The 12,931-nt window shown below is 43.2% G+C and overlaps 1 protein-coding gene across 3 annotated transcripts in view; it reads left to right on the forward strand.

Moving 5' to 3' along the window:
* Window positions 1–6: 6 nt before the first annotated feature.
* MTCL1 (microtubule crosslinking factor 1) overlaps window positions 7–12,931 on the forward strand; it is a 119,954-nt gene continuing 107,029 nt past the window's right edge. For 2 of the 3 annotated variants that reach the window (XM_023754241.1, XM_006089277.3), the window contains exons 1-3: window positions 7–440; window positions 9,449–9,673; window positions 10,980–11,138. In XM_023754241.1, the coding sequence (XP_023610009.1) occupies window positions 405–440; window positions 9,449–9,673; window positions 10,980–11,138 (420 nt within the window). In that variant the 5' untranslated portion in view covers window positions 7–404. The remainder of the gene's footprint in view (window positions 441–9,448; window positions 9,674–10,979; window positions 11,139–12,931) is intronic. The other variant, XM_023754240.1, reaches the window with a different exon arrangement.

A 12,931-nucleotide genomic window follows, 5' to 3' on the forward strand; every position in this document is an offset into this window, starting at 1 on the left:
ACACGGACAGCAGCTCGGACCTATCGGACTGCCCCTCCGAACCGCTGTCCGACGAGCAGCGCCTGCTCCCCGCCGCCAGCAGCGACGCTGAGTCTGGCACGGGTTCTAGCGACCGGGAATCTCTGCGAGTAGTCTCCGCGACGAGTCCCGCAGCTCGGGGGGCGCCGCTACTCAGCCCCGAGCCCCCCGTACTCCTCGCCGCGCCCCCCGCCGCCGGCGCTTTCCTCGGGGGTCGGAGCAGCCCGGGCAGGGTCCCCGCGGGGTCCCCCGGCCCCAGCGGGGCAGAGGATGCCGGGGGGCGCGCGCCGCCAGAGCGAGGGGTGCCCGGGACCCCCAAGGAGCCCGGCCCGGGCGAGCAGCCCCCACTGGCCCCGGCGGTGGAGGAGGAGGAGCTGCTGCGGGAGATGGAGGAGCTGCGCTCGGAGAACGACTATCTCAAGGTGAGCAGCGGGCGCTGCGCAGGGGTTCCGAGGCGGACCCCCAAGGGTCTGCTGGCCGCGAGCCCAGCCTCCCGGGTCCTGATGAGCGCTTTCCCCTTCTGCCTTTCACTTCCCTTTCCCCGAACACGCTGGGTGTTTGGAACTTAAGCCACAACTTCTGGAAGGAGCAACAAGACCTGTGGGTCCAGGCAGGTTCTCAACCCACGTAGCTTTTCTTGTTTCTAGAAGTCTTGCTTCCCTCTCCGGATGCCCGTTCCCTGTCAGTGTGCCGTGGGAGAAGGGGTTTTCAACGCATTCTGCATGCACATCGAACCCCCATCACCTGCGAGAGCGGGTTCTCCCCCATCTAGGACCTCTGGTCCCCGCACCTGCGGCTGTGTCTGCCCCCGGAGGCTGCGGTGGGCCAGGCTCTTGTTATTACAGAAAATCACGCGCCGTGTGTCTCTCCCTCCGGGTTCAGACAGCACGGGCAGAGGGGTCCTTCAAGTGGGGCCTGGTTTGAGGGACAACAGTGTTTTGCTTCCCAGGCCTCGGTAAGCGTCCGTGAGCAGGGTTTTCCGTGTCAGGAGGAGCCACTTGATTCCCTCCACAGGCCAGCACTTTCGAGGGAATTGCAACCTCTGCCGGTATTTTCCAGCAAGGCCTGCGAGCCATGGCCTCTTGGTCTGGTTAGCCTTTGGGCACTGAACCTGAATCCATGTTTTCTCGGAGGAGGAGAGCTGGCTGGTGCTGCATGCAGAACAGCGGGCTTAGACAATGTTGGGTGGTGGGTGGGGGTGAAGACAATTGAGGTGTGAGGTGCCTTGAGAGAAAATAAAGGTAATTATGTTGAGGGCAATGGTTTTAATTTATTGTAATCCTCAGGTTAGTAAAGAGCTCCAGTGATGCAAACAAATCCATGCTTCTGTCAAAAGATGGTATATATCTCCTCTCAATCCACTTGGGTGGTCCTCCTTTATCAGTGGGTTATATGATTGGCACTGTTTTCTCAGCAAAGGCTGAACCTACCTGATTGAGGCCCCGTTTCTGGTCAGTGGGACCAAAGGTGTGGGCTTTTATGAGGAATGGTGGTGAAGTGTGCCGTGCAAACTGGAATCAGTTAGCTGCCCAGTGTTCTAAAGGGAAGCCTTTTATCAGGAGCTGCTCTTGACCAATTGAACCCAGTAGTTATTTTATCATGTGCAAAGAAGTAACAATGAGGGGAAGGAGAGACCTGGGAAAAGAGTAGATTAGGGCTTGGAGTGAGATGTTTCAAATAGTACATTTGCTTTTGTCACCTACTCTTATGTAACAGACAACAGGGTGAAATTCAGAGGTGTTGAAGAGAAAGGGCCACTATATTGCCTGACTCTCTGAAAGCAGCACTTTGGTAAATCGTCAACAAATGCAATCTCCCTGAGGGTGAGAAAGATAATCTTGTTCAGTTTTGAGCCCCAACTCTGGGCATAATCCCTGACCCTCTGTGTTTCTGGTTAAATGATGTTTATGCCAATTATGACTGCTAAACAAGAAAATATTTTAGCCCTAATCAGTTTGGCTCAGTGGATGGAGCATCGGCCTGCAGACTGAAGGGTCCTGGGTTCGATTCCAGTCAAGGGCATGTGCCTTGGTTGCGGGCACATGCCCAGTGGGAGGTGTGCAGGAGGCAGCTGATCGATGTTTCTCTCTCATCGATGTTTCTAACTCTCTGTCCCTCTCCTTTCCTCTCTGTAAAAAAATCAATAAAATATATTTTTTAAAAAAAATATTTTAAAGATATTACTCATTATATCTTTGATTTTAAGGTAGGCAGTCTGACCTCATTTCAGGGTTCATTCCTAGGTAACTGGCTATTTGCTTTTATGTTTTCACATTGTTGGTTTCTCAGTGAATGGAATATATGTCTGACCCTGGAGTCTCGTCTAGTATATTTGATATTTTAGTGAATCTTCACAACAACATAGGATACGGTTGTTGGTAAATTTTAATCCCAATTTCACAGGCAAGGATGCTGAGACCCCGACAACTTAAATGACTTCCCCAAGGTCATACAGCCGGTAAGTGGTGCCACCTCCAGAGCCTTTGCTCTGTTCCCTGCAGCAGGCTGCATCCTCTTTCCAGCAAGGCTGCTTTGCTCAGAGTTCGCTGCTTGCTTTGGAGTTGTTGTATTCGCTCCAAGTGCTCCCAGGGTTTAGCTTTTCCTAGGGGCCCTATTTTCTTTTTAGGTGAAAGGGCCATAATGAACATCTCTTCCCTAGCCTGTGTACAAGTGGTCATATAAGTCCCACTGGCAATGGTTAATTTGTGGGAAATGTTCAGTTGCCATTTCCTGTGGAGCAAATGTCACAGCCAACTGTTCACTATGCCTGAGTCCATCTCCCAGCCTTTCTCTCCCAGCAGGAGAGAGATGTGGGCAGAGGTGGTTTGAAGGAGGAGAGGAGACCAGAAGAACACTCACAAATATATGTGTGAGTTACATGTTTGGTCATTCCCGAGATTAAATTACAATAGTTCAATTTGGGGAAGACACACAGCAATTCTGGTAGACTTTTCCAAAGGTCAGCGAACCCTCCCACTTAATGCAAATCTGGGAGGGGAGCATCCATGACCTCATGGAGCAGAGGCAGTGGCATGCCTTTGCACGTGGTATTTAGAGCATGCACATTATAAGTTGGAACTTCTCTTTTTGTTCTTGTTGCTCAGCAGCACTCTTGAAGATGGTAGGTAACAGTGCATCCTTGACCTACTGCTTTCCCAGGGACTGCTGCCCAGAACTCTGGCGATTGGATAGAGCATCTCTCTGTTCAAATGTTATCTAATAAGAAGAGACCCAGCCCAGAAATTGTACTTCACTATATTCTGGAGGAATGTGACAATATTAAGTATTACATTCTTTTCTGAGTCAGTTTTGTTATCATTGCTGTACGAGACTGTCACACTTTCTGAGCTAGAATGACGATGGGGTAACAAAGCAGAAAAACAAGGCCTGTGAAATCATAGGAGAATGTCTTATTGATCAGGAAATTCAAGTGGAATTCTCTTGTTTTTTAGCCAGACCGCTGTATTTTTTTTTTAAAATAGCAAATGTCAACAGAGAAGTGCATGCCTTCTGTTGTGCTGTACGGGGCTGTCCTTGACCCTGCTTTCTATTCCTTTACTACCTTCATCAAAGGGCAGCAAGGTGACTCAAAGAAAAAATGCAAAAATCACTCAATCCATTTTTCATGAACACAGTCAGAAAAGCATTCTTGTTGTCCCTTTAGCTCTGGTGAACTTGGATGTATTTGGAAGTGTTCAGAAATTAAGGTAAACAGTTGAGTTCAGGTACCCAAAGGCCTCTGCTTCTTCCTCAAACCAAACCCAAGCATGTTTCATAGTGAGGACTTCTACAAAATGTTGCTGGCGTGTTTCCCCTGCCCACCTGTCTGCCACCACTGTGTTTCTGCTTGAGTGCTGTGAGGTAATCAGGCAACCTTACTGCTCTTTGTGAACGTATTAATTATGTTCTCTGTTTCCACAAGCTATTCGGGAGGATTTAATCACTCCGAGTTTATTGGCCTATTTTGAACATGTCTTTCACATTACGGGTGGTGCACTCATAACACCCTCACTTTTGCTCCCAAAGAGTGTTGCTCCCAATTGCAATGTCCTGTGGGATGAGCAAGGATTGGTGTGGGGAAGGGCTGCCTCTTTTTGCTCTCTGTCATTTCATAAGAATTATTTTTGGTTAAAACAAAAGAAGCCAGTGCTAGCTAGCTACAAGGACAAATAACATTGAATTCTTTGAGAGGAAAAATTTCCCAAGGGAGATCACTGGGAAGGTCTTTTTGTTTTTTTACGGTGCACTGATCCAATCTTACCATTCTGTTTCTCACTTGAGGTTGTCTCCTGAGTTTCAAGCTCTGAAATGGTTTTGTTAAATTTGGCTGCCTGGGTTCTAAATGCTCAGTGTGGCCCAGAGGCGGGGACACCATGAGGCAGGGCCCAGCAGTTCTGAAGTGCTTCAGCTCCTCCGTCCCTCTTCTGGACCCTGCTCTTCCTCCCTTTCCTTTGGCAGGGTAAAGTGGACAGCATTTCTATTCTTTCCTGACATCCCACTTTCCACATCCATTCTTTATTCACTCTGTGAAAGAGCCGCTGTAATAATCTTGGGTGGCAAGATAATGTAGACCAGGGCCAACAGCCCATCAGCTGCTGGGTGAACTATCACTTGGAAAACAATGGTAGCAGCCCCTGCGCCTTCTTAGCTACAGCTGGGACTCTGCAGAGAACATTTCCATTGTCCAGAGGGAAATGAGGCGGGTTATTTGTGTATTACAACAGACAATAGTTTCTGTCTACAACTCCCCGAAGATGGAATTATTGCAGCAGTAGCCAGATGACTCCTCCTACTGTCCAAATTGGGCCTATTTAAGAAGGGGTTATTAAATCAATAGTAGTTATTGATTTGGGGTTGTTTAAAGGAGATTGTGACTTGGATAAAATTATCTGTATGATCAAGAATTTGCATCAGTTATACTAAGAAACCATGGATTTGGGTTTTACTTTATATTTGTGGCTAAAACTGTTCTCATAGAGGTTTTCATTGAAGCATTTCATTTTAATCTTGGTGGATAGTGATTTTCAAACTAACTACATTAATTTTACTTTAGTGCTCCAATAGTATCTGGTTATTACTCTAGTTTACTCTAGTGCTCCAATGGTATCTTGTTATTACTCTAATTTATATGTATATAAAATAGGCTCAATTTGTTATCTGTAGGCAAAGGGGGATAGTTGAAGAGATTCATACCACTTCATGATTTCATTTTAGATACAAAATTTGAAAAATTAATTAAAAAACTAGATGAGCTTTTCAATGAGATAATCATCTAACATTTAAGTATCTGATAGACCTGATGCTAATTTAATACAAAACTGTTGATTAAGAGCAATATTTTTCTTATTAACTTCTGTGTATAAACAAAACAGTAATTTTTCACTTTTACTTACTATGTCTAAAGTACATCTGCCAGAAACATTATATGTTCTGCTTGATTTGGCTTTCTTAAACATTTAAATGACAGACATCTTATGGTTCTTTAATACAAATTAGAGCGTGCTGTCAGAAAATTAATGTAGTTAGTTTGAAAATCACTATCCACCATGACCCTAATCTGAATAATCACGGTTTTTGCTTTCCAAATGTCTGTTGCCAGCTTACAGGGTTTATAATTTGCTTTTTTGGGTAACTTCTTTTCACTGAACCTGAAAATTGCTTTTTTTCAAGGCTCCAAGAAAAGAGTTTAAACACTGGCTTCATCCCATCTCTGAAACAGACTAGTATTGGGAAGCCATTTAAACTTTTAGAATAGCAACTTCCTCATTTTAAAAAGGGGGGTGTCTTAATATCTTTGTTGCACATTACAATGTTTTTCTGAGGACCAGTTGTGATAATGGATATACTTGCACACTGACAATTGTCAAGCTCTAAATGTTAGCCTGCTTTTGTTATTTTACACTGACAGTGGGCTTTTAAAAGTGCAGTTTGAAGCCTATTATTATTTCTTTTGGTCTGGTTTTTGCAAGTAATGTATAGTATTTATTGGAAAGATTGTGTGCTTGGAATCAGACAGTCTGGGTTAGCAGTCTAGCTTCCATTTATTAGCTGGGACTTCAGACATGTCAACCAGTGTGGGTTTGCTTTTCTTGTCTATACAGTGGGATTAATATGTTCCTGGAAGGGTTATTATAGGGTTACTAATGAAGGTAAAGTGCTTAATAAAGAATGTTTTCTACAAATTTAGGTAAAATATGAGTTGTAAAAGTAATGATTCAAATACATGAAATTATGGTCTCTTCCTAATTTAGCCTCGGTGCAATTAATGTTGGTAATTATTTATGTCAAAAATATCAGCTGTTTATATCTCGCCTACTCCATGGTTTGGAGGTGTGGGTTCTTCTAGCCCTTAAGTAGTTTTTTTAGCCTGCATTGGTTGTTTACGCATTTACTAGCATATAACACATCCAGCATTTAACATTAGGCCAACAAGGGCTCTCCTATTACAAAGTCTGAAAATTCAAGAACATTTTTATGCCTGGAAGTTGTATCTTATATCTTCTTATGACTATATCACATTTTAAAAACTTTGGTTTGAATACCAAGTCATTACAAGCATTAGTGACTTTGGCTTTTAGGGACAAGCCTTCCAGATGGAAAAGCAGTCATAAACAATTCCTTCTGTGAACAGCATGGCCACAGACACTGTATATTTGTGTGTGTGTGTGTGTGTGTGTGTGTGTGTGTGTGTGTGTACATATGGTGATTATTTTTTGTATTGAACTATTTTTTATTAGTTCTACCCAGTGACACAAATACCTTTTAAGTGTCCTCAGACACAAGGGTAAAGACTAGACTCTTTCATCGTCTGACTCATCATATTCATGGATGGAACCTGGGTGAAACTTGACCTTGATTTTGAAGATACTCTCTTTATCAAAAGGATGACATCCACAGGGCCCACTTAAAGCTTTCCGTCTGTGGTTGGTCTCCTCCAGCATGGGCTGAGTCAGGGCACAGCTCCTGCACTGCATCCTCCAAGCCTCAGTGGGGGGAGCGGGCATCAGCCACAACCTCTTTGCTGAAGGTTGGCAAGGACCTTCACGAAATAGCTGAGTTCTCCAGTCCTCTGAAGAGCTCAGCCAGTCCATTCTGTTCATGTATGTTCAACGTAGGCCATTCTCTTGATTAGGTAGTGTGGACAGGGTGGGGAGAATCTACACGCTGGGGTTGAGGGAAAGCGATGGCACCTCTGGGTTTCCCCATAGACCTCTGCATACAGTTGAGGATGGCTGAAGAACTGTCTTCACCCTGTTTATGCCAATCTGTTTTCCCATAAAGATTCCCAATGTATTTATTTGTTACACTTTTGTATTTCATCTTATGCAAGATAAAATACCCTTCAGGAGGCTTCTTTCTGTTCAATTTCTTATCTACCTGAAGCTTTGAGATTGGGAAACTCTTGTGCTTTTTTTTAAAAAATATATTTTATTGATTTTTTTACAGAGAGGAGGGGAGAGGGATAGAGAGTTAGAAACATCGATGAGAGAGAAACACCGATCAGCTGCCTCCTGCACACTCCCCACTGGGGATGTGCCTGCAACCAAGGTACATGCTCTTGACCGGAATCGAACCTGGGACCCTTGAGTCCGCAGGCCGACGCTCTATCCACTGAGCCAAACCGGTTAGGGCTTTTTTTTTTTAATATTATTGTAAGTAAATCCCCAGTTTTAGGAACAAATGCAGGATTAGCAAGAGTGGGGAGAATCCAGGAGCAAACTGAATGGCAGGACCTGAGCTGACAACTTAGGGTGAAGTTTTGTAAAGTTTTTTTCTTCTTTTTTTTGAGTCTTGATATTAATTGAACAAAACAAATGGGAATGACTGCGTGTATCTTATTCTGGAGGTATTTTAACTACCAATTATCAAATCAAGAAAATTCTTAGCATCCTTTCCTTAATCTCCCTTCTTCTAAATAGTTCCTTGTTAAAATCTTTAGTAATACTTCAGTAGACTTTATATCTCACATATTGCAGCTCTTTCTAGGGGATTGAGAAAAATTTTTTTATAATTAGGCTACAGGATTGGAACAAAGCAAAGCTGCAGTTATGTCTGATATTGGTCATTGTTATGATTTGGTCTTTCTACGTGTTGACCGGGGCTGTGTATTCATTCCACACACATTTATTGAGGACCTGCTGTATGGCTCACACTCCTCTGGGGGCCGTGAATACAAAGAAGAACAAGACACTCACAGTGTCTGCCCTCATGGGACTTACCTTTTAGCGTGGGCGACAGATGATAAAAGAGGTGGAAGAATATAGAGCAAGCCAGGGACGAGAGACAGTGGGTTGGGGAGGGAAGGTGGTCAGAGAATGCATTGGGTGTCCTCCAAATAATGAGACCAGAGCCTCACAAAGTGCTGGAGGAGCGCTTTAAGGAGAGGGCGTAACAGGTGAAAGGCCTGGAGCAGTTCTCTACCTCCTGGGACAAGAGAAGGGGGGAGCCCAGAGGCCCTGGGGAGGCCTTTGAAGAATTTCTGGGTGTGATGGGAAGCCCCTGGAGGGTTTGAGTGTGGGAGGAGGTCCCAGTTCCATATTGAAAGGATAGCTGTCTGGGTTGAGAATGGACTGTGGAGAAGGAGAGGGTGAGGGGAAGCAGGGGGTCCCAAGTGATGAATTTACCTGTTTGTGCAGTAGCCCCTTGAGAGGGGTGGAGGGTGTGGTCTAGGAAGAGAGCGCCTGAGGTATTCTTGATGTTGAGCTGACAGCACCGGATTGGCTGTGGGATTGGAGGGATGGAGGGGAGGCAGGGACGCTGTCTGGGTTTTTCCTGTATTCAGAGGGTCTCCATATTGAAGCAAAGTGAAATGGAGGTGATATATAAAGGATAGGTGAATGGGGCAAAACAAACCCAGTGTGTACTTGAAACAATGTAAAGGTTTTATCTTTAGAATTTCGGGACCCCTAGTTAGTGCTGAGATTCGTTTTGTGGAACAGAATTTTAGGGACCTTGGCAGGTATGTTACAATTCCAGGGCAGGTCACAGTTATGATTCCGCTAGAGTTTATGTGCTTTGAAGGCAGGGTCTGTCTGACTCACCTTTGAAACCTGGATTGTGCCTTAGTGATGGGAGTCAATGTTCGGTTTGAATCTAAAGTTTAATTATCTGCAGAGTTATTTCATTTATTATTGTGATTACGTAAGGGAATATTGGGAATGGAATAAATATTAAGAGGCCACAATGAACAATTCAGCTGGGTTTTAGTTTCCTGATCCAAAATATTTGAACAGACATCTGGTGATATTCACTCATGTAAGAATGTCCAGAGGTCCCTGTGCCATATCACATAATAGGCCCTGTGGGTAAGTGTGCAGGTAGTTAATGTTTAGTATCACAGAGCGGGGGGGTGGGGGGGTGGGGGGGGTAGTCATGATCCTTTTTCTGAGGTACTCAGCTTATAAATCTACTCCGTCTGGCTTGTGTGTAGGATGAGTTGGATGAACTCCGGGCTGAAATGGAAGAGATGAGGGACAGTTATTTAGAGGAAGATGTTTACCAGCTGCAGGAGCTCCGGCGAGAACTGGACCGTGCTAATAAAAACTGCCGGATCCTGCAGTACCGCCTCAGGAAAGCCGAGCAGAAAAGCCTGAAGGTGGCCGAGACCGGTCAGGTGGACGGCGAGCTCATCCGAAGTCTGGAACAGGACTTAAAGGTGAGTGAGCGGGGCTGATGGGACGTGAGTTCCCGGGAGGAGCTGGGGTGGATGGGGTCACAGATCTGAAAATGCAGCCCTCGGACCCCACTTACAGGTGGTCTTAATGTCTGGTCATGTTTCTCTCAACAGACTTCAGCGTCTTTATGAACGAAGATTCATAGGGTGTGTGTGTTATATGGCTTTGGTGGTCCAAGATTTAAACCTGTCATATGAAATGGGATCTTCAAACATAATAAAAAAGAAAGAAAAGAAATCATAGGAATAGATCTATAATAAAAAAGAATTAATGCCTGGTAATTGGTGTGGCAATTGTATAGAAATGATACAGAAACTCCTTCTAAAGATCTGAAATGTTTTAAAAAAATCTCTTGATTATCAATTCAGTTATGGTCAAAGACCACTTTTAAGAGTTGACCATAATCACTTAACATTTTTATTGTTACTTAAGTTTCTAGGATGTAGAAAACCTGAAATTACCATAACCCAAGTGAGTCTTGAATAGTGTAGTGATGATTTAACTGAGGAGAAATAAGATCATAACTAATTGTTGAAAGTGTCTTTGAGAACCAGTGACAGAAATGGGAATGAGGTGAAGAAATCCCAGACTTTAAACCACGGCTTCTCTCGTGCCCAATTATCAAATCATTCATCAAGAGATGAACTATGCATAATGTCGTCCTTATTATGGGAGTACTTATAAAACCTCATTTAGCCTTTCATTATGATAACAAAAAAAGATCTTTGTACTTCTATAAAATTTATAAAACACTTATAAAATGTCATTTAGTGTGATATGAGTGTTATATATTTCTTTTGCAAAATCTCTTTCTCATTTCCTTTTAGAAAGTAAAAACGTTTAACTGCTTTTAACATTCAAATATTTTACCACAGGAGGTAACTTAAAACTTGACTACATTAAACATCTACAGAATTATTATCTTTTTTACCAAATAGGTTTAATATTACCTTAGGGAACAGAAAAATTGGTTGTGTATTGTTATTATTTCTAATTTATCACTTAAAACATCTGCACTTGAGCAGAATTAACATTCTTGGTAATATCCTATAAGGAAAGAGGGCTATCCAGAGTGGCACTTTAATCCAGATAAAAGTTGTATTCTTCCTCATAATGAGGACATCACATTTTAAACTAGTACCCTCCTGTAAAAATCGGCTTGTTAATATTGCTAAGGTCTTTGCTCTTTGGTGTAATACCATATCACTTAATGATTCTGCCTCAAAAGTTGTTTGAATGCAGCCTTGGCGCACAGAAAGCTTCATACCCGGGTGACTATCTCTGCAGGTAGCCAAAGACGTGTCTGTCCGATTGCACCATGAACTTGAAACTGTGGAGGAGAAGCGTGCGAAAGCTGAAGATGAAAATGAAGCCCTCCGACAGCAGATGATTGAAGTGGAAATATCCAAACAGGCCCTCCAAAATGAGCTGGAGAGACTGAAAGAGGTAATCCGGAAATGTACGGGGATTTCTCCTTTGGGTTTAATTATGAGGAAGTTGGGACTCCAAGTGTCCCATTATCATTGTGGTTTAAAGTAGTGGTGGGCACACTGTGGTCTGTATGCACGGCCTGGGAAGTAAGAATGGTTTTCACATTTTTTTTATAGCATTGGAAAACAGCCACCACCACACAAAATAAACTAATAAGCCAGGAAGACTAGGTGACAAAGACTGTATGTTTGTTGCTTGCACAAACCTGGTGTTTGCTCTCCGGTCCTTTACAGAAAAGCCTTGTTGAACCCTGGTCTGAAGCTATTTTTAATACTTTCCATTCAGATGAGCGGGCCATTAATTGTTTTTATGTGTGGAAATGTTGAGCACTATTACTGGAATACAACATTAAGTGGTAGCTTTTTTCTCAAAAGTCTTCTCTTCCAACAAGCTGGAAAATATGTTATGGTTGCCTGTGTGAACAGGTAATCTGAGTATGCGACCTATATCTGTTATTCAGCCAATATGATTTAAATGTAGATTTAAAAAAAATGTTGTGGAGTAACTATGTCCTAGCAAAGTGGTCTAGAAAATGAATATATATGAATTTATATAAATATAGGAGTGTATGAATATAAATATATACTCATTTGCATAAAGTAATGTAAATCCTGTTCTGTTGTTGACTGCTATTATAAGCTGAGTATTTTCTTGGAAATTATTCTGCATGTTGATGAAATTAAAAACTTGGTGAAGGCTTTAAGATAATGGTTTTTTAAAAAAGATGATTGTTAAAGCCAGCATATTATCTGCTAACAGCCTTACTTAGCAGTTTAGTTTTCCTTTGGCTAAACTTCCTGATTCACCAGCCATTCCCTGTCCATCTACCCACCTTAATTCAGGCCCTGTGCTAGGCATCGGGCATGCAGATGAGAGTATGGCAGCACGGGCCCTGCTCTCAAGGTGTTTACAGTTCAACATGGCACCCAGATAACACAAATTACAGCAAAGGAGCCAGTGCTGTGACCTCTGATTCCTCCCCCACTCCCTCTACTCACAGCCATGCCAGTCTCGAGCTTGCCCTCCCCGGATATGGTCTTGTTGGGTGATTCCTTCCACGTCCCGCGTGGAGTAGGGTTCGGTACCTGAAAGTGGAGCCGCACAGCAAATGAGAGAAACAGACACGAGATAATTTTGCAATATTGGAGGACCAGGCGGGCAAGTCCCAAAAGACTTCCACCCATGCTCAGGCAGCTCCAATCTTTTATTGATCTGGAGTAGCCCCTAAGAAAAGGAAGTTTCAATGACACACAGATCAGCAATTTCCAGGAGTAGACAAAAGTATCTGATTAACTCATCAATAGATTTCCAAGAATAGGCAGAGTAACTGATTAGCTTATCAATAGATTTCCGAGTGTAGGCAGAGTAACTGATTAGCTTATCAATAGATTTCCGAGTGTAGGCAGAGTAACTGATTAGCTTATCAATAGATTTCCGAGTATAGGCAGAGTAACTGACTAACAATAATCAACAAGGATCTACATAACTATCTAAGGAATTAAGGGAACTAAGGTGTGGATGCTTCAACTATTATTACCTAAATTAACTGAATGGTTCCTAGATTAACTGGTGTGCACAGCCTGACTTTCACTAGGACTTTCATGGCTACTAGCTAACTAGCTTTTTGGGGGGGGGTTTCTTGTCTTAAACTCAGCTAAGGGAAGACAATGAAATGGACTCCCGGGCATCTCCCCCCTTATTTTTTTTCTTTAAAAAAATAATCAAGTCCCCATTTTCATTGCCCAAAA

This window comes from Myotis lucifugus, unplaced genomic scaffold (assembly GCF_000147115.1).
Source record: "Myotis lucifugus unplaced genomic scaffold, Myoluc2.0 scaffold_58, whole genome shotgun sequence".
NCBI classification, from domain to species: Eukaryota; Metazoa; Chordata; class Mammalia; order Chiroptera; family Vespertilionidae; genus Myotis; species Myotis lucifugus.